This window comes from Acanthaster planci, unplaced genomic scaffold, assembly GCF_054643075.1.
Source record: "Acanthaster planci isolate LZ-2023a unplaced genomic scaffold, COTS_SCS Contig219, whole genome shotgun sequence".
Taxonomy (NCBI): domain Eukaryota; kingdom Metazoa; phylum Echinodermata; class Asteroidea; order Valvatida; family Acanthasteridae; genus Acanthaster; species Acanthaster planci.
The window spans coordinates 19,077-36,200 of record NW_028257840.1 but is presented as its reverse complement, the minus strand read 5'-3'; the positions used below and the strand labels follow the sequence as shown (position 1 = coordinate 36,200).

General features: G+C 41.5%; 3 protein-coding genes and 1 non-coding gene across 4 annotated transcripts in view; 2 read left to right on the top strand and 2 right to left on the bottom strand.

Moving 5' to 3' along the window:
• Positions 1 to 4: 4 nt before the first annotated feature.
• LOC147795015 (uncharacterized) lies at positions 5 to 2,126 on the bottom strand (the record flags this gene model as incomplete). Its single annotated transcript, XM_087132341.1, has 5 exons — positions 1,948 to 2,126; positions 1,412 to 1,599; positions 1,054 to 1,275; positions 522 to 825; positions 5 to 137 (listed from the first exon to the last, which is right to left on the bottom strand). Coding segments are annotated over exons 1-5 (1,002 nt in total), but the record flags the coding sequence as incomplete, so codon positions are not given.
• A 251-nt stretch (positions 2,127 to 2,377) lies between these two features.
• On the top strand, positions 2,378 to 5,694 carry LOC147795014 (histone chaperone asf1b-B-like). Its single transcript, XM_087132344.1, has 4 exons — positions 2,378 to 2,628; positions 3,428 to 3,543; positions 3,744 to 3,920; positions 4,067 to 5,694. The coding sequence occupies exons 1-4, from the start codon at positions 2,520 to 2,522 to the stop codon at positions 4,310 to 4,312; spliced, it is 648 nt and encodes a 215-aa protein (XP_086988470.1). The 5' UTR covers positions 2,378 to 2,519; the 3' UTR covers positions 4,313 to 5,694.
• A 104-nt stretch (positions 5,695 to 5,798) lies between these two features.
• Trnac-gca (transfer RNA cysteine (anticodon GCA)) lies at positions 5,799 to 5,870 on the bottom strand. Its single transcript has one exon. It is a non-coding gene; the product is annotated as a tRNA-Cys (tRNA).
• Positions 5,871 to 6,080: 210 nt separating this feature from the next.
• The window catches only part of LOC147795013 (dynein axonemal intermediate chain 3-like), a 22,791-nt gene continuing 11,747 nt past the window's right edge, over positions 6,081 to 17,124 (top strand). The window contains 14 exon segments of the mRNA XM_087132342.1: positions 6,081 to 6,169; positions 8,730 to 9,027; positions 9,294 to 9,356; positions 9,572 to 9,756; positions 11,203 to 11,307; positions 11,437 to 11,610; positions 11,837 to 12,036; positions 12,513 to 12,629; positions 13,513 to 13,624; positions 13,984 to 14,187; positions 14,365 to 14,544; positions 15,184 to 15,207; positions 16,593 to 16,715; positions 16,848 to 16,921. Coding sequence (XP_086988468.1) covers positions 8,778 to 9,027; positions 9,294 to 9,356; positions 9,572 to 9,756; positions 11,203 to 11,307; positions 11,437 to 11,610; positions 11,837 to 12,036; positions 12,513 to 12,629; positions 13,513 to 13,624; positions 13,984 to 14,187; positions 14,365 to 14,544; positions 15,184 to 15,207; positions 16,593 to 16,715; positions 16,848 to 16,921 — 1,811 coding nt within the window. The 5' untranslated portion in view covers positions 6,081 to 6,169; positions 8,730 to 8,777.

Sequence of the window (17,124 nt, the reverse complement as noted above, 5' to 3'; positions counted from 1 at the left end):
CCTCCATCTTGATCCCGCCAAAGGCCTGGGCCTTGGCCGGCATGGAGAAAGCAGCCACTTGCCTATTGTAAAGGTCCTGAGCCTCTGCGCTGGCAATTCTGTCTGGATTTGTACTGAACACCCGTGCGACACCATCGCTGTTAATGGAACGCATAAGAGGTGGTTAGCCAAGAAAAATGGAATTGTTTGTTGGGAAAGCTACTGCACGTAAATCTAACATATGAGCAACCATCAGTGTTGTTCAACAGTCCAGCATCTATGCCAGTTGACTCTCTTAAGTAGCTTCAAACTAAACAACATAGGCATAGAACTCTTCTGGGAGCTAACACAATCTCACACTGCAGAAAACAAATGGCACAGTCCTTGTATTGAAAATAAGACACCAAGCACTGTGTCTTGTCACGATTACTGAGATGGGTCCTCAGCGTAACAAACAGTGAGTATGAGGTTGGTTGAGATGGGTTTGATGTGAAGCATTAAGCGGCACTGTGGAAATGGATCCTATTTTCTTTATTTCACACCTGGATCCTGCAACAATGTCTCCATTGGGCAGTGCGGCCACGCACCACACTGACTGGGCAGGAAGTGTGATGGTTTGGCAACACACCCCTTGCCGCCAGACTCGGACGGTTCGGTCCTCCCCGGACGTGACAAAGTCGGCGCCATTAGGCAGCAACGCGATGCTGTAGATGAAGCTGGTGTGTGCCTGCAGCTGCTGGGTGCAGTCACCGGTGGTCAGCCAGCGCCGGATGCTACTGTCGTTGGCCGCTGAGAGAAACTCCACCTCTGAGACGATGGCGAGGGCTCGCACGCAGTCACTGTGACCTATACCCGTACCAATTTAAGAGTTCAGTTAGAAATGCAATCCAGTTTTATAGTTAAGTCCTTTTCTGAGTCCAAAAATAATCAGAAGTATGATCTTTGAGCACTTGAATCCCCTTCCCTACGACAAATAGAAAGACCGGATGATTGGCATTTCACCATTAGGTCATGGAAACTTCCTGCAAAATGTGCCCAGGAGGTGATTGGGTTGAGCCTGCTGAACCAACTCACCGACAAAGGTCTGCTCGCACTTCCCAGCACGCCACATCTTGATGGTCTTGTCAGCCGAGCCAGTCAACATCAGGCCCTGGGTGGGCATGAGGGCAACAGCCCAGATGGCTGCCTCGTGACCTTTCAGGGTCATGACATTGCGCTGGTTGAGCCATACCTTGGCCGTTGTGTCCCATGAGCCACTCAGTAGGGTGCCAAACTTGCCCGCTGCCAGGGTGCAAACTGAAACAAGAATTCAGAAAATTACTGGACAATCATTTCAACTCCAAGATCAAGATCGAGTGTAAAGATCAAAATAATTAAAAACAGTACTCAGATGGGCATCAGAAGTCTCAAACATTTTGCCGAGCCTACCCACCTGTATTTGCATGGCCACTCAAGGTATACTCCGGTACTTGACTATCTGGCTTGTACATGTTGATCTTATGGTCATTCCCCCCAGTGGCTATCAGGCCGTTAGGGTACTTGTCATTGGGAGGCAGGACACAGACGGCTGCAATGAAGTTCTCATGCCCTCTCATGCAGTGCTTTTCTTCATATCCACTTCTGCATTATTCAGAGAACACAAAAATTGCCCATAAATTTCTACAAATCATGAGAAGGAAGTGAATAGTATAATATTATAACAAATAAATAATTTTCGTCCATGCTGCAATTTTTCGCCACTGTTTAAACTAAGATTAAAAGTAAGGTAATTCATTTCATTGTTTTCCAGGGACCAGATTATGAAATGTATATACTTTATACTAGTTGCAAAAACTTCTTCTAAAGCAGCGCCCTCTACCGGCTTATAATTCCCGTCATATCCGTCGTGCTTTGCTACGTAGTACGTGAACGCTACCGTGTGAACTTTGTTAGGTCCTGAATAAAATACAAGAAATGAAGGATACGTACCCCGTGGGAGCCCAAATCCGAGCAGTTCGGTCCCTAGATGCTGTTATAATTGATCCATTTGGAGAGTATGCGGCAGCAACGGCCCTGACATCCATTTCATGGCCCTCGAGATTACACGAAAACTTAAAAATTTCGTCCGTCATGGTGGCTGCCATTTTCTTCACTATTAACCTCGTCTGCAAATACTAAAAATATGATTAAACTCCGAAATATTTTTCAAGTTCAAAATGCAAAATTTTGAATTCTCAATTTATATTTCGTTGAAAATAATTATCTTTATGAATATTGTGTCTTATTTATGCTTGAAATGATCATAATACGCAATATTTACTGTTAAATATTGAAGAAGGTAGAAGAGTATTAGCCAATTGGCATGCACGTAAAATTACTTATGAATATTTACATCCCCCAATGTCATCTGACCAATCTCAGCTCGCTTTAGAAAATTCCTTGTCCCTATTTTTTGCGCCACTTGCAGTTCCGATTCAAACGCCGCGAAATCTGTACCTGTTTTTCTTCTAAACCTCACTCAAAAACACGTTGCACGGTACCTTAACTACAGCATCGAAATTATGGCAAAAGTACAGATTGAGAACGTCGAAGTACTGGATAATCCGACGTCCTACTTGAATCCGTTCCAGTTTGAGATAACATTTCAGTGCACAGAAGATTTGTCAGAAGGTAGGCAGAGTATGCAAGCAAGCCAAGCATGACGAGCTTCAGTCGGTGCCGCGCCGGTCATGCCGGTTCATTGCCCCCCCTTAAAAATCCTAGCTTTTTGTCTCCTAGTCACGGGGTCCCACTGTCTCCTCTTATGAAAGAACACAACAACCCCTACAGTTGTGGTCAAGAAATCAAGTTGAAGATGCAGACATGTCAGCTGTCAGACATGTTTGTTTGGCATAATATAGCATGTTTTAATGATGTTTGTTTGGTCCACTTGTTTGGGAAATAATTCATTACATTTATCATCATCTTTCATATATATATACACTTAACTGTTTTAATGGGTATGTGTTCGACAAAGTAACGTGTTGTTGGATGTTACTTTGAGAACTCAAAGTCACAACTCCCTCATACTCCGTTATGACGGAGTAGTGACTTTGAGTTCATGAAGTAGTTGGACATGATCAGTTGATCTTATTGATTCTGTCATCATGGTCACCTGGTCATTAGCTGATCACCTTTTCTTTCTAATTTGTCATTGTAGAACATTGTTTTGACATATTTGAAAAACAGCATGAAGAAGGCATGAGGAGTAGGCCTAAGCACGCTAGGCCCTACCTATCATACCTATTATTTAGCATGGTTGGCATAGTCATAAATTTCAGACAGGGATTGGCAAGTTCGGTACAGCCTACAGGTATAGCGCAAGTCATGAATGTAATCATTTTGATCAACTGACAATGACATACTGAGCATGCCCATGTAATGGTTTCATTTTTTATAATTTTGTTGTACATCGTCATCCATCCTCCAGATTTGGAATGGAAAATCATTTATGTGGGATCGGCAGAATCGGAAGAGCATGATCAGACGTTAGATTCTGTCCTTGTGGGTCCAGTCCCAGCTGGCCACCACCGGTTTGTTTTTCAGGTGAGTCTGGAACTGTGAAGTTTGTTGGGGCTGAAGAACCAAAGTTATTGCTGGACAAATTAACATCCTGAGCAAAAGCCAAGTGGGAACCAGTCATTGTGTGATCTACACATGGTTGCATATTAGTTGGTGACCTGTTTCGCCAAACCGGCGTTTCCTGTGCTTAGAAAATATTTACTTATTTGTTGTTTTCCGACTAGGCAAACTGTCCGGACACAACGCTCATCCCTGAATCGGACGCTTTGGGCGTGACCGTGGTACTTATCACTTGTTCGTTCCGAAACCAAGAGTTTGTGCGTGTGGGTTACTACGTCAACAATGAATACTCGGATCCGGAGATGAGGGAAAATCCGCCATCCAAACCTCAATTTGATAAGGTGAGGAATGGCCATCTGTGAGCTTGTGACAATGATCTACATGTATGTGTCTGTATCTATTTGGCCTACTCTGTCTTAATCACATGGCTGAACCTACAGATAACACACCTATCTAATGTGAGTGCTGGTTACATTTTTTTCTAAAGGTCGTCCGTAACATCCTCCACACGGATCCCCGCATCACCCGGTTCAAGATTGACTGGGAGGATACCATGAACAACGAGAACATCCCGCCCCAACAGAACATCATGTCCCCACCCTCATCGACAAATGGCATGCCATGCCCTTGCCCCTGCCCCCTAGACAAACTCACCTCAAATGACCTCGCCACTCCACTCAACACAGACAGTAACAGCAGTTTGCCTGAATATGTATCGGCCATGGAACATTAGATATTTATTTTTTTTATGTACATTTTTCTGTATGTGCTGTAAATACAACAGTTTTTTTTCATAAAGAGAACAGAAAAGAGTAATTACGTCAGAATTTGTTTGCATGTTCAGTTGAGTTTGACATTTCAAAGGGAAAAATTTTAGCTCCATAGTTTCAAAGTTTATGTTAATTGATATCTTCAATGTTGTTAGAAATGTCTACATGTATTTAAAATGATGGTCACAACTTTCTAATTCGTGTTAGTGGAACAACTTTACTTTTCCATGAAAATGTCCATGAAAATGTCCAAACTCGTAATAAAAACAAACAGTAATAAATCATGTCTCCCAGATTGTCCTTGTCAGACTGTGTTTTGACAAATAATTAAGGGTAGTTTTTACCTTTTCATGAGCTTTCAAAAGTGCATATGGTCGCATGTAGGTGCGCATTACTAACAAAGGTTTGTTAGGCTTATTGTGAAAGGTCCTTTTTTGCCTGCAGATCTTGATCTTCACATGTATGTGTCTTTTTGCATCCCAAATTTTGCTGTTCATACCAATGAAAAATCACTTGCATCAAATAGATTTTAAAAAAACGGTGAATATGCTGTCAAAATGTGGCCATTCTCGAGTACATGTATTTAAATACTAATAAAGGCCTCTGAACTGATGACATCACACAATGTTCACATGTACATGTACATTTTTCTACACAGCTAGTGGGGGCCCGTGGTCCGCTTAGCACCCTAAGAAAGCATACACAAAGTGTGAAGTCATGGTCCAGTGAGCACCATAAGAAAGCACACATGTAAACAAAGTTTGCTGTTATTAGTACAGATGTGTCTTTTATTGATGATAAGTGCACTGTTGAGTTTTTACAGCCTCTTTTGTATTTTTAGTTTTAAACTTTCCTGGTATACATGACAACCAGTTTTATTACTGTGTGCTAAACAAAGCCCCTTTGTAAAGATACATGTGACAATCAAATATGAAACAGGTTTCTTTTCTAGACCCTGTTGAGTGTGCGTAGATAGAAGAGGGCGCTGTGGTGTACAAAGAAGAGCAGCTAGCCATGCTTGTTCTTCACCTCTCAGCATATGAGCATAAATGATTGCGTACTAGGAGAGACAGCTTTAATGTGAGAACAAGAGCAAATATTTGTAAAGTAAGATATGGTTCCAAACCCTCACACTTCCAAGACAGGAAGCTCACAAATGCTGGTTCACATACCGAAGTAAGGATTGCCATGACTTTGTGTAATTTTAATGTATACATAGGCAAAAATAAAACTGAACAGTGAACTTGATATGCAGCTGTTCTTGTGTTTCTTTTACCCATACATAATATGTTCAGTGTTTTTGTGAAATAAATAAGAAATCATTACCTAGAGAGTTTGTAATTAATTTTGCATAAAAAACAGTTTTGAGTTGATTTACAACGAAAATATTTAGAAAACTATTCTGAGTTTCCTGTTGTACGAAAGGGAATGAGGGCAAAATGAATTTTGAGGGGGCACCCGGGTTCGAACCGGGGACCTCTCGATCTGCAGTCGAATGCTCTACCACTGAGCCATACCCCCTTCGCCACGAAATTGAGTGGAGCTTATGCAATTTATAAAATTATTTAGTGAGACGGCCAATTAGAATTAAATTTTAAAAAAATATTTATTTAACATCCAAATATTTCAGTTATTTGTATCATTTGAATAATGTCTACGATCTTTCCATCCTATCTTTAGGCTGAAACCCATTGTTGTCACTATTTAACTAATTTTACTGTGCGGTCAAAGGTCAATCATCTGGTAACGATGTCAACGAAATCAACGGCCATGACGGTCGGCATGTGATGTACAAATGACGAGGAAAACAAAATGACAATGTAAGATTTTTCAGAGGATTTTCTATTTCCGTCTGTACATTCAAATTACAAAGAAAAGTCTGCATAGTTGAGGTAACGCTGAAGTAACTTGGACCACTTTGCAATTTGGCCTGACGGCAAGCGATGACCACGATGACGATCGATGTTACGCCCCAACTATAGCATAATGCATGCCATAAGTCCCAACTATAGTTGGACCCGTCCCAACTAGCTAGAGTGCTACAGTTGGGCCGGCCCAACTACAGCAGAGAGGTCCTGTGCCCAGTGGTTATGTGCCCAGCATGTGCCAAAGTCATATTGTTTACAAATGTCATGTCACTGCTTATAGGGCTAGATGAACAGATGAAGTGCCACATTTTAAATGAATTGTGTCAAGTGTGAGACACATTGACTTGGATAATGTTGAGACATTTGCCACAGACTCTCTGCTGTAGTTGGGCCAGCCCAACTGCAGCACTACAGTTGGGACTGTCCCAACTATAGTTGGGACTTATGCTACAGTTGGGGCATAACATCGACATTGCATGCAGCAGTGCAGCATGTCGTCATTATCAATCATACTTTTGATGGTGTGCATGGGATGGATGGTTGTAGGTCAACTCGACCGGCTGCCAACTTGACTTGAGTCAACTCGACTCCTGATCACATTGTTGACCAACTCGACTTCGAAGTCGAGTCAACTCGACCATTTATCAACTCGACCGTTTGTCAACTCGACCGCATGATTGATACATGGGTTTATTAGATAAACCATTTCCTTAAAAAATAGGTATTAAAAGGGGAAAATTAAAGATTGGATCGGTTCCGGATCGCGAAAATTATGGATGCTAATTTTGGCTCAGTGAACCCTAGAAATCAACTGAAATGCAATCAGTAATTGAACGTGCGCCAACAAGATACTCCAAAATAATTTTCCCAATTTGAGGAGAAGCACGCACGCACGAACCCCCGAAATCTGTTACCACACTGTGCGCATGCACAGATCAAATCACGCATAGTAAAACGAATTACAGGTACGATCCAGAACTAGGAAAAATGCATTCCTTCTATGCCCTGTCCCTGTTCAGGCTGTTGCACCATTTGCACAGTCGAGTTTGTCGAGAGTCGAGTTGGTTGAGAGTCGAGTTGACTCGAGTCGAGTTAGCAAACGGTCGAGTTGACCTGATACCGCTGGGACGGTTACCCCATCTAGCCCCACAAACAGGGCTGTAGTCAGGTCGGGAACCAAACCACAAACTAACGACGATGCCAGACTATGCATACGCTCCTCGTTTGTGCAGTGATGACATAATTTTTTAACTGTGTGTAGATCACGGTTTGCAGATAACATCGATCTCTTTATTGGCCAGAAACTTCTACACAAATTCCTCTGATCGATCAACTTTACAGGAAACATGCTATTTGGTATCTATAAAAGCGGATCGAGGAGATTTTTCTTGCAAATCTTGCACTGGATGTGTCGAATTTGGTGGGCAGGCGAGTCCAACTCTGTCGATGAAAACGTTTACGCGAAAAAAATGAAGCTCTGCCGAAGTTTACTTTATGCATGAAAATGTTGCCATTATAAATCTTCGTCGATTCACCATGGCAGATTTTATGTTTACCGCGGCGATTTTCCAAAATAGCGATCGAAAACAATTTTGCCATAGAATCCAACGGCAACGGTGGGCATGTTGGCTGCCGGCATTTCAAATCTCGTCATTTTCCCAAAATCGCATGGGAAAATTACATCATTATCACGTGACCTGATGAAAATGACGTCATTGCCGCTTGAACTAGTGACATAAGCAGAAACTAGGGACGTCGCTAGATTGTGGTTTGGTCCCCGACCTGGTGGTGGCTCTCTTTTACAATCTGTCTCTTATCTGTGGTGGCGACGGATAAGAGACAGATTGTAAAAAAGAGCCACTACAGCCCTATTTGTGGGGCTGTTACCCCACCATGCACACAGAACATCATTTTCTCATTGCTTACAACTGCTTATCAGTTGAGTTGTGTGCAGACATGACAAAATAATGCTGTAGTTGATTCTGGTTCCAGCCTATGTGGTGGTGCCATTCCATTCACTACGCTTTCCTTAAATTGAATGGGGCTTTGCCCTTTTCTAGGGGACGTGTCCAATAAATGGAACAGCCTCTGATGGAGAATGAACTAGTCGTCACAAATTCCCAGACCAAAGTGTAAGCTTGGGATCATTTCTCGCATAATTTTTGGAGCTTTTTTTACATTTTCCTCCATTTTCTTGAAAATAAAAATTTTTTTTGAGTTCAAAATTCTTCATCCAGGTCAAGGAACCAGACTGCATAAATTTTCTTGTTTGTCACTGCCCTCACCTCTTCATTACATCATGTACACTGCCGTTTTTATCCCATAATTTCCCTCAAAACTCAAAGTCCTGTTTTCTTTTCACAAACACTGTCTTTCTTACATGAAAGATGAAATTACCGCCAACTTATCTACATGTAGGTGAGTTGTTTCATAAAAGTGGACTTTGTTTCCATATTCCTTATGGAACCCACAGGCCACTTCAACAGTTTGCTGTATGTTCTTCTGTACACAGATAACTTCATTTTAACACTCCTAGAAAGAAGGATAAAGACGATTAAGCATGGCAGATGAAAATTCCATTTCTGAGAAAGAGGTTGAGTCAGCCAAGGTGGAGGAGAAGGAGGAGGATACAACCAACGTAGCCAAGGAGTCCGACAGACTGACGCCAGGCAACGATGGACCCGTCAAATCCCGTACCCCTTCTGCCTCTAGCAAGAGGAGTGCCTCGCCGGGGAAGACTCCTCCCACTCCTGCCAAGGCCAAGCCGGCTGATAAAGGCGGGGCCAAAGGTGGAAAGGGCGGCAAAGCAGGTAATCAACCAATGGTCACACTGCATGCAAAAAGCTATCATGCATAAGTGGACTTCATGGGATATTTGGATTGGTTCACATATTAGCTACATGTGTATAGTTCAATCTTTTCTCGGACTGAGACTTTTGAGCCAACCACAATCTGGCAAAAAAAAGATGAAATGAAAATTTACCAATGCTGTTTCTGCCAACATTGAGGAGGATTTTAGCAAATACAAGGATTCAGAGACCAACTATAATATTTGACATGCCTTTTCTTTCCACAGGTGCCAAGGCAGCAAAGCCAAAGAAGGAAGAGGTTGACGATAAACCAGCCGCTGAAGAGAAGGGTAAAAATGAGATGGACTTTTATTTTTTACAGGAAGTGTAACGTAATAAACTAATGTGTTTAGAAAAAAATAATCCAGAATTAGTCACTTCCAAGAATCGGGCATGACAGTCTTGCCTTTCTTTTGACCAAGTGACACTGTTTGTTACTCAGCGGCAACATGATCTCAGCCTCCTACTATAAATGATGAGCAGAGTATTTTGTTGCCTTTCCCAGGCCCTGCTGACGACATTGTGCCCTTGTTCCTGGCCTCCAAGACCCAGGAGCTCTTTGGCTGTGTCGCAGACGTGGACGTGACGGAGGAAAACCCTCACAAGCTTCTCCCTAAGGAGGGCATCCTGCAAGACATGAGGAACCGAGCCGCCGTGTCGGACTTCCACCCTGTCAAGCAGAGAATGCTGGTAAGCTGACGTAAGATGTAACATCCCTGGCAAAGAGAGTGGTTTACATGATAGACAAGCTTTCTTCAGCTGTGTGTATTCTGCTTTACATAATGTTCATCATGAAGACAAGAATAAGTCAATCAGCAGCTCAGTCAAGAAGTATCCTCAACCATTAACCTTTATTAGCTATTAATCTTCAACCTGTAACCTTCATTAGCCATTAATCTTCAACCAGTAACCTTCATTAGCCATTAACCTTCAACCAGTAACCTTCATTAGCCATTAACCTTCAACCAGTAACCTTCATTAGCCATTAATCTTCAACCAGTAACCTTCATTAGCCATTAACCTTCAACCAGTAACCTTCATTAGCCATTAATCTTCAACCAGTAACCTTCATTAACCATTAAGCTTTAACCAGTAACCTTCATTTACCATTAAGCTTTAACCAGTAACCTTCATTTACCATTAAGCTTTAACCAGTAACCTCCATTAACCGCTAAGCTTTAACCAGTAACCTCCATTAACCGTTAAGCTTTAACCAGTAACCTCCATTAACCGTTAAGCTTTAACCAGTAACCTCCATTAACCGTTAAGCTTTAACCAGTAACCTTCATTAACCGTTAAGCTTTAACCAGTAACCTTCATTAACCGTTAAGCTTTAACCAGTAACCTTCATTTACCGTTAAGCTTTAACCAGTAACCTTCATTAACCGTTAAGCTTTAACCAGTTACCTTCATTAACTGTTAAGCTTTAACCAGTAACCTTCATTAACCGTTAAGCTTTAACCAGTAACCTTCAATAACCGTCAAGCTTTAACCAGTAACCTTCAATAACCGTTAAGCTTTAACCAGTAACCTTCATTAACCATTAAGCTTCAACCAGTAACCTTCATTAACCATTAAGCTTCAACCGCGCTTTAATCTTCTCTCATCATACACATGCAGTAGGCTGGTCAGTTATTGTGGACCTGTGTACTGAAGTTGCTCCTATCACTGGTTATCAGTAGCCACACATATAAACATGTACAGCAGGGAGCCAGGGTCTAGTGTTGCCATGGCAACAGTATACCCCTGTTTATTTAAAGAGCTTCTTAACTTTGTTTTAGCATGTAAGCACAAGGCACATTGCAGAGTAACCACTTTCCAATCAGTGGTTCTGGGTCAAACTTTGCAGATCATGTTGCAGATGTTGCTAAATGCTATTTATTCCCTCCCCCAGGAGATGAGAACTTGTTTTTAAAAACTTTTTTTGTACAGGCTGGAAATCCTTTGGGATAAGAATGGCTTTGGTCACAAAGCTCGCAAATAGTATGTTTGTGTTTTTGAGTGGTATTGACTGTAAACCACACAATGTGCCTAACAGTGAAGATGAGTTTAGTAGAGACAGACTGATTGCCAGACTCTTGATTGCCCCAGAAACCCATCAACTTTTTGTCATTTTGTAACTTTCCTTCTGTGCAGGACTATCCAGGTGAGGAAATCTTGGTGGTGTTTGATCCTGACTTCAGGATGGGCCAGAACTTTTACATCGCTCTGACGGAAGAGGCCAAGCAACACATCCTCAATGTGAGTGCAAGGCCTCCCATTACCATTGTTTGGGGCTCAGTTCCAACTGGAGCAATTCTAGGTTGGGTTGAAGTTTCCATTGTCTTTATAAATCGTTTTACACAACTGTTTGGGGGTCCATGTTTCCAGCCACCACCTGAGGAGGGCGAGGAGGGAGCAGAGCAAGTGGATGGCGAAGGCGGAGTGGGCGCCGAAGAAGAAGTGGTAGTCTATCGCTATGTGCCCCCGGAACCTAAAGAATGGGTGTCTCTGGGCAGTGAGGTGGAAATTGAAGACGAGATGGTCACGGAAAGTAGAGCTAAGGTGAGAAACTTATTTTATCAAAGTGGCACGATTTTTCAATTAAATCTGATTTTGTGTGACACATCGTCAATCTTGAACATTTCAGAGCAATAACATTCATCATCTAAATAATTCAGTGAGATCTGGCCTGTACCTTTAATAGCAATGTTTTGTTAAGACTCTGGCAGTGCTATACTTCAAATTTTTACAGCGTGCTTGTTTTTTGTTTGTGTCTGTTGGTTGACAGATCAAAATGACGATCCAACGAGTGCGGCGGGAGTTCGGTGCCCCGGTCACCTTCACTGATCGCAATGCAGATGACGTCAAGGATGGCTACATCGAATGCTCGTCCTATGAGGACAAAAGCTACAACGTGAAGAAAGTGGAGATGGACTATGGAATACAAGCTGTGCCAACTTACAGTGAAAACGGAACGCAAACTGACTGGTCAGACTTCTTTTATTTCCATTCTCATAACTTTAAAGCTTACAATTTTTTAGTTCTTTTCCATACAAGGGCATTGTACGTTTGACTGCTGAGTCTTTTTCTAATCATTTTAAACAGGGTGACCCGGTTGGTAAATTTGTTATCATGAAGGACCCCATACCGAAAATCTAAAAATGTGGTAAAATTTAAACGAATCAAAACAGTTATGATGCAGTCTAAATAACTGTATTTTACAATTGCATAACTGTCAAACTGATCAACAGAAAAAGGAACAAAAAGAAGTGAAAATTCAGAAAAGGTTCAACAATTACAGGTCTTCAAGGTCAAACTTTGTGACAAAAATAAGAATGAACAAGGATTCACTGTGAAAATGAACATCCATGGAACTAAAAGCGAGGGTTAGAACCTAAAATAAGGGACAAAATATATTAAAAGCAGGGTTGAAATGAGAGCAAAAATCTTACGTTCACTTCCAGGAAGCATCCTCGGAATCAAGCCACCCAGTATTTCCCGCGGGAATTTGACAACGAGGAGAAGAAGACATTGATGGAGATGGAGGAACTTCTGAACACTCTCAACCAAGTCACCCCAAGGTCAGTGTAGAACGTGCAAGAGAAGTCACTGGCATGATGCAACGATAGATGTTCAGGAATAACATTCCTTGATGAATTGTGTTTTATTTTCAAAAATTTGACAACACTCAAAGAGAGCCACGCAGCCTTTCATCAGATCATTAAGCCTTTTGCGAGTTGAATTTGAATAAAATCTGGTACTCTGCGTTATCTGATTGCACAGAAACGTAACAATTTGAATTCCCCAGACTATAGACACTGTTGATATACCTCGTGATTCGGGACAAGCTTTTGCTCAGCAACCACCATCCCTGGAATGGACTGGTTCCTCTGTGCCCTTCTATGTATTAATGCAAGGCATCTCTTATGTAACTTAGCAAAAGTTTGCCCCAAATCACAAGGAATAGCAACAGTGTTTTTATTCTGGAAAATTCAAATTGTTTTGTTCATGGGAATTTAAAGAACTCAGTCTACCAAATTTATTCAAATTTATCTCGTAAAAGGCTTATTGATTTCCTGTCTTTTGTCTGGTATAAATTGGAATGTATTGACGTCATTCATATTAGAATCCTAACTGCAAGAACAAAATCCTTTTAATCACTGCTCACATCAACAAAATCTTTCAAGAAAGTGACCACTGTGGAACATCATTGGCGTCAGCTTGGTTAGGTTAAAACTGCTTGTTATCACACTACCGATTTACGTCTTTGGTGGATTTTGCAACAGGTGTGAGGTGGCCCTCATAGTTCCCATGCACCGTTGATTTGGACTTTTTTCCTCCAAGGTGCCCACTTCATCCATAATCATGCATCAAAATTTGATGGAGCTTTAATTTGCTAGTATCCGTCTTTTTTACGACTCCGTCATTTCCTGATATTGCCACCATATTTTGTTGGCATTGCAGATTTGAGTTATCCCTTCAGCAGAATGAGATAATGAACGTGTTCAACGATGACTGGTTAGCTTTGGCCGACGAAGACAGCACCTTCGGGAGCAAGTCAGATAGCCACCTCAAGGTAAACTGCAAATAATAGTTAGATCCAATAATGCAACCTGTCATTTTCATTGTTCCATCATTAGCTTGAAGAGGTTACCAGACATGCAAATTGCTGTTATCACTAGTTAAGGCCCAATTTTGTGAACCTGTGCAGAAAATTTTGCTGAGCCAATTTTTGTACTGAACAACAAAACAGCTGAGAACCAGTCGCAGGCAGTTTGCATTGCAGGAAAGTTTTCACTGGTAACCTGTGTTAGCTTAGCGAATATTTTTTACACTTAGCAGGTCTGCCATGATTACATTGGCCTTAGGAAAACAAGGAAGCAAATTATCATCATTTTGTTCATTTTTGTTCCTTCTTTTGTCTCACTTTTGCAGGAATACCAGTCTTTCACTGATCTCCAGTTCAGCAAAGACAAGGCCATCACCTGCATCGAATGGCACCCTACCATTAAGGGCATCATTGCTGTGTCTTGCTCGGAGCGGATGTCCTTTGATGACCGCGTGGACAATGCTTCAAAGATCATCATGAATCCGTCTCTTATTTTACTGTGGAGCTTCACAGATCCCATCCACCCCCAGGTGAAGAACGGGGCTTTTGTTGTTGGGGGGGGGGTCGTAACCTTTTTGGAAGAGGGGCATTGCAAATTTTTAATCTCAATCTGGTTATGTGTATGAAAAAAGTGTGCTATTTTGGTCCCGTACAGTGGAGAATTGTGGAGGATTTAGGAAGATTTACTAATTCACTTTTTGTCGTAGATTTTGTTGGAAGCCCCCGATGACATCTTCAGCTTCAAGTTCTGTCCATCTGACCCCAACATCATCGCCGGGGGTTGTATCAACGGCCAAGTGGTCATGTGGGATATCAGTAAACATGCTGATCGTCTCCGTAGCAACCAGCGCGGCAAACAGACCAAGAAGAATTCCATGATGAAGCTGGTAGGTTGTTGTCATGGAAATGGGCTGATGAAATGAATGAAGCTTTGAGAACTACAACTACTGTACTTTCAAACAGCTGCCATGCAGACTAGATTTCTAAACAGATGTGTCTACAGGCAGTAAAGAGCAAAGTACCAGTCACAAGCAATACTGAACTATAGCAGTTTGGTTGGTAATCAATATTTGCTTAGTTTTTTAATGGCACCAGTTTGTAATCTTCATTAGTTTTGTTCTTGGGCTGGACACTTTACCACAGTTGCCTCTCACATCCCGTGAAAATTAATGTGTTCCTATGAGGGCAGAGAAGAGATTTTGCTTGTATCAAACTGCCACATAAACCTGATTTCATGGCCTGATGAACAGGGATAATAATTTTGAAGCACTCTGATACATTTATATAGACCAGAGTGTAAGCACACTGGGTTTGATATGATTGTGGAAGATTTACTTTTGGTCAAATTCATGGGCAACTTTTAATTTCCCCTATGGTATGTTTGTGGTAAATTGTAATGCATTTTGCTTTATTTTGTGGTGTAAACGGCTGTTTAATTTTCTTCTCGTCCCTTTTCGTCTGACTTTCATTTTTTTTTTCTCCATGCTACCTTGCCACACAATGCTCTCTCTTGCTTTCCTATGCAGCATTATGGTAGAGGCAGGGAACAGGTAAACGCAGTCAAATTCACCCACGATACCCATGTCAGTCTTCACTGGGATAATGAGACCGAATGAGACAAATGCTAGCGGTGCTAAAAGAGGGTTTTCATTGAGAGGTGGAGATGGGGGGGGGGGTTTACTTCCTGAGGGACAAGGGAGTTTTTTGTCGATCACGTTCTCATAGAATTGGATTATTTCCAAGAGAAGGCAATCGGTAATTGAGCACAGGTCATCAATTGCCTTTGTCACAGAGCTTGGGGTAGGAAGGCATTATGAGTGACTAAGACATTTTGGCTTATTGCCAAGGATGAGAACCCTCTTTTAACACCAGTCACAAGTTCACCCATTGCATTCCATTGTTACCGATAATCTCCACTGGTTGCGTCCTAGAGAACGGCGAAAAATTTTGCCACACTGTTGGTACTAATCAACATGTTTTGAAAGAAATCCTTAACTTACGTTGTCCTGCCTAACGTGGCAAGAATCAAAATGAGAATCATCAGCTTAGAAAAGCGGCCAGGAATTCTCTAAACCGTTTGTTGATAGAATGAGCTACTGGGCCCTTAACAAATTTTCGATGAGTTGACATGTTGCCAACAATGAGCTGAATAGCTTGATAGAAGGTCACATGTCCAAACCCCACTTAGGTTAATTTGTCTTTCACGTTTTGTTGTTCTGTTAACCTTTCATCCAAGCACATTGCTAATGCACAGTGCTTTGCTTGAATGTTTTCGCTACCACACTTGACATTTTTATTCTTACAAAATCCAATTTGATTTTAAAGGTTGGCACCTCATTAACCGCACATTTTAAATTGTTGCTCATTGCCGTCAACTTTTCATTATTTTCATCTTGACATTCGTCATAAAATTGTTGAAATTGATCGATATTGATAATTGATACTGATTGGAATCAAGTTGTATGGCTGTGTTGTTTTTCTGTTCAGCGTTTATATTTTGTGTTCATATCAGTGACCATTTCACTCTTCAGACTTTCAGTCAGGCCTAACATTCGTCAATTTTGCTAAAGTTATTAATGTTTTTCCAGATTAAGTTATATGAATCTTGTATTTGTTTTGTGGAAAAATCACTTTTTTGTGTGTGTTGGTTTGGTCAGGGAGCGGAGCATTTATCCCTTAATCCAGTGGAAGAAAACTAGCTTGAGCTTTGTTTGTTCACAATGGAGGGTTTGCACGGCTGCCATCTTGCAGTCTAGTACTTTTGTTCCACAGGTTATGCACAAAGGAAGTTCCCTGTGGAACAAAAGAACTGCCCTGCAAAATGGCTACCACGCAAGGCCGTTATGGCTTTCTGGCATCTTTGAAAACTCAGCCACAATCTATCCGAGTCAGAATTTTGAAGATATTGATGCTTTATTTTGGATTTCTCCATCAGCCTGGGTTTGAGGATGAGAATACAGACCAGATGCCCATCGTACGCTACTGTGCCGTCTCAGGAATCGAGCACAGCCACAAAATGGCCATCTCTGAGCTGCAGTGGGTGCCAGACCATATGGAGGTAAATGTGGTGGGGATTCACATCATCTAGAACACCCATTCAAGGATTGTCTGTCATTTGATTATAGCACTATATTGTGGTCCTTTGTCACCCAATTGAAACCATTTTGCTTTACGGTTCTCTATCATCTAGATCACCCGTATGGGGATTGTTGTCGAGAACAAGACTGGTACATGTAGCCAGATCCTATCTGCCTCTACAGATGGGTGAGTGGTATTCTGATCTTACTTCATTTCAATCCAAGGACCATCCTAAGACAACTAGTGAGAAAGTTTAATCAGCAACCGATCATTTCCTTACAATCGATGAAAGACGTAACTTTTCACCAAGCTAAAGTTTTCTTCCTTACTCCTTAAATTCAGTGAAACAGTTTGTCAATTTCTACTTACGATGTACATGGAACTTCACT

Coding starts and splice junctions, on each gene's coding strand:
- LOC147795014 (XM_087132344.1), top strand. CDS start 2,520: ATGGCAAAAGTACAGATTGAGAACGTCGAAGTACTGGATAATCCGACG. Junction 2,629..3,427: donor CACAGAAGATTTGTCAGAAG/GTAGGCAGAGTA, acceptor TCCATCCTCCAG/ATTTGGAATGGAAAATCATT. Junction 3,921..4,066: donor CCAAACCTCAATTTGATAAG/GTGAGGAATGGC, acceptor TTTTTTCTAAAG/GTCGTCCGTAACATCCTCCA.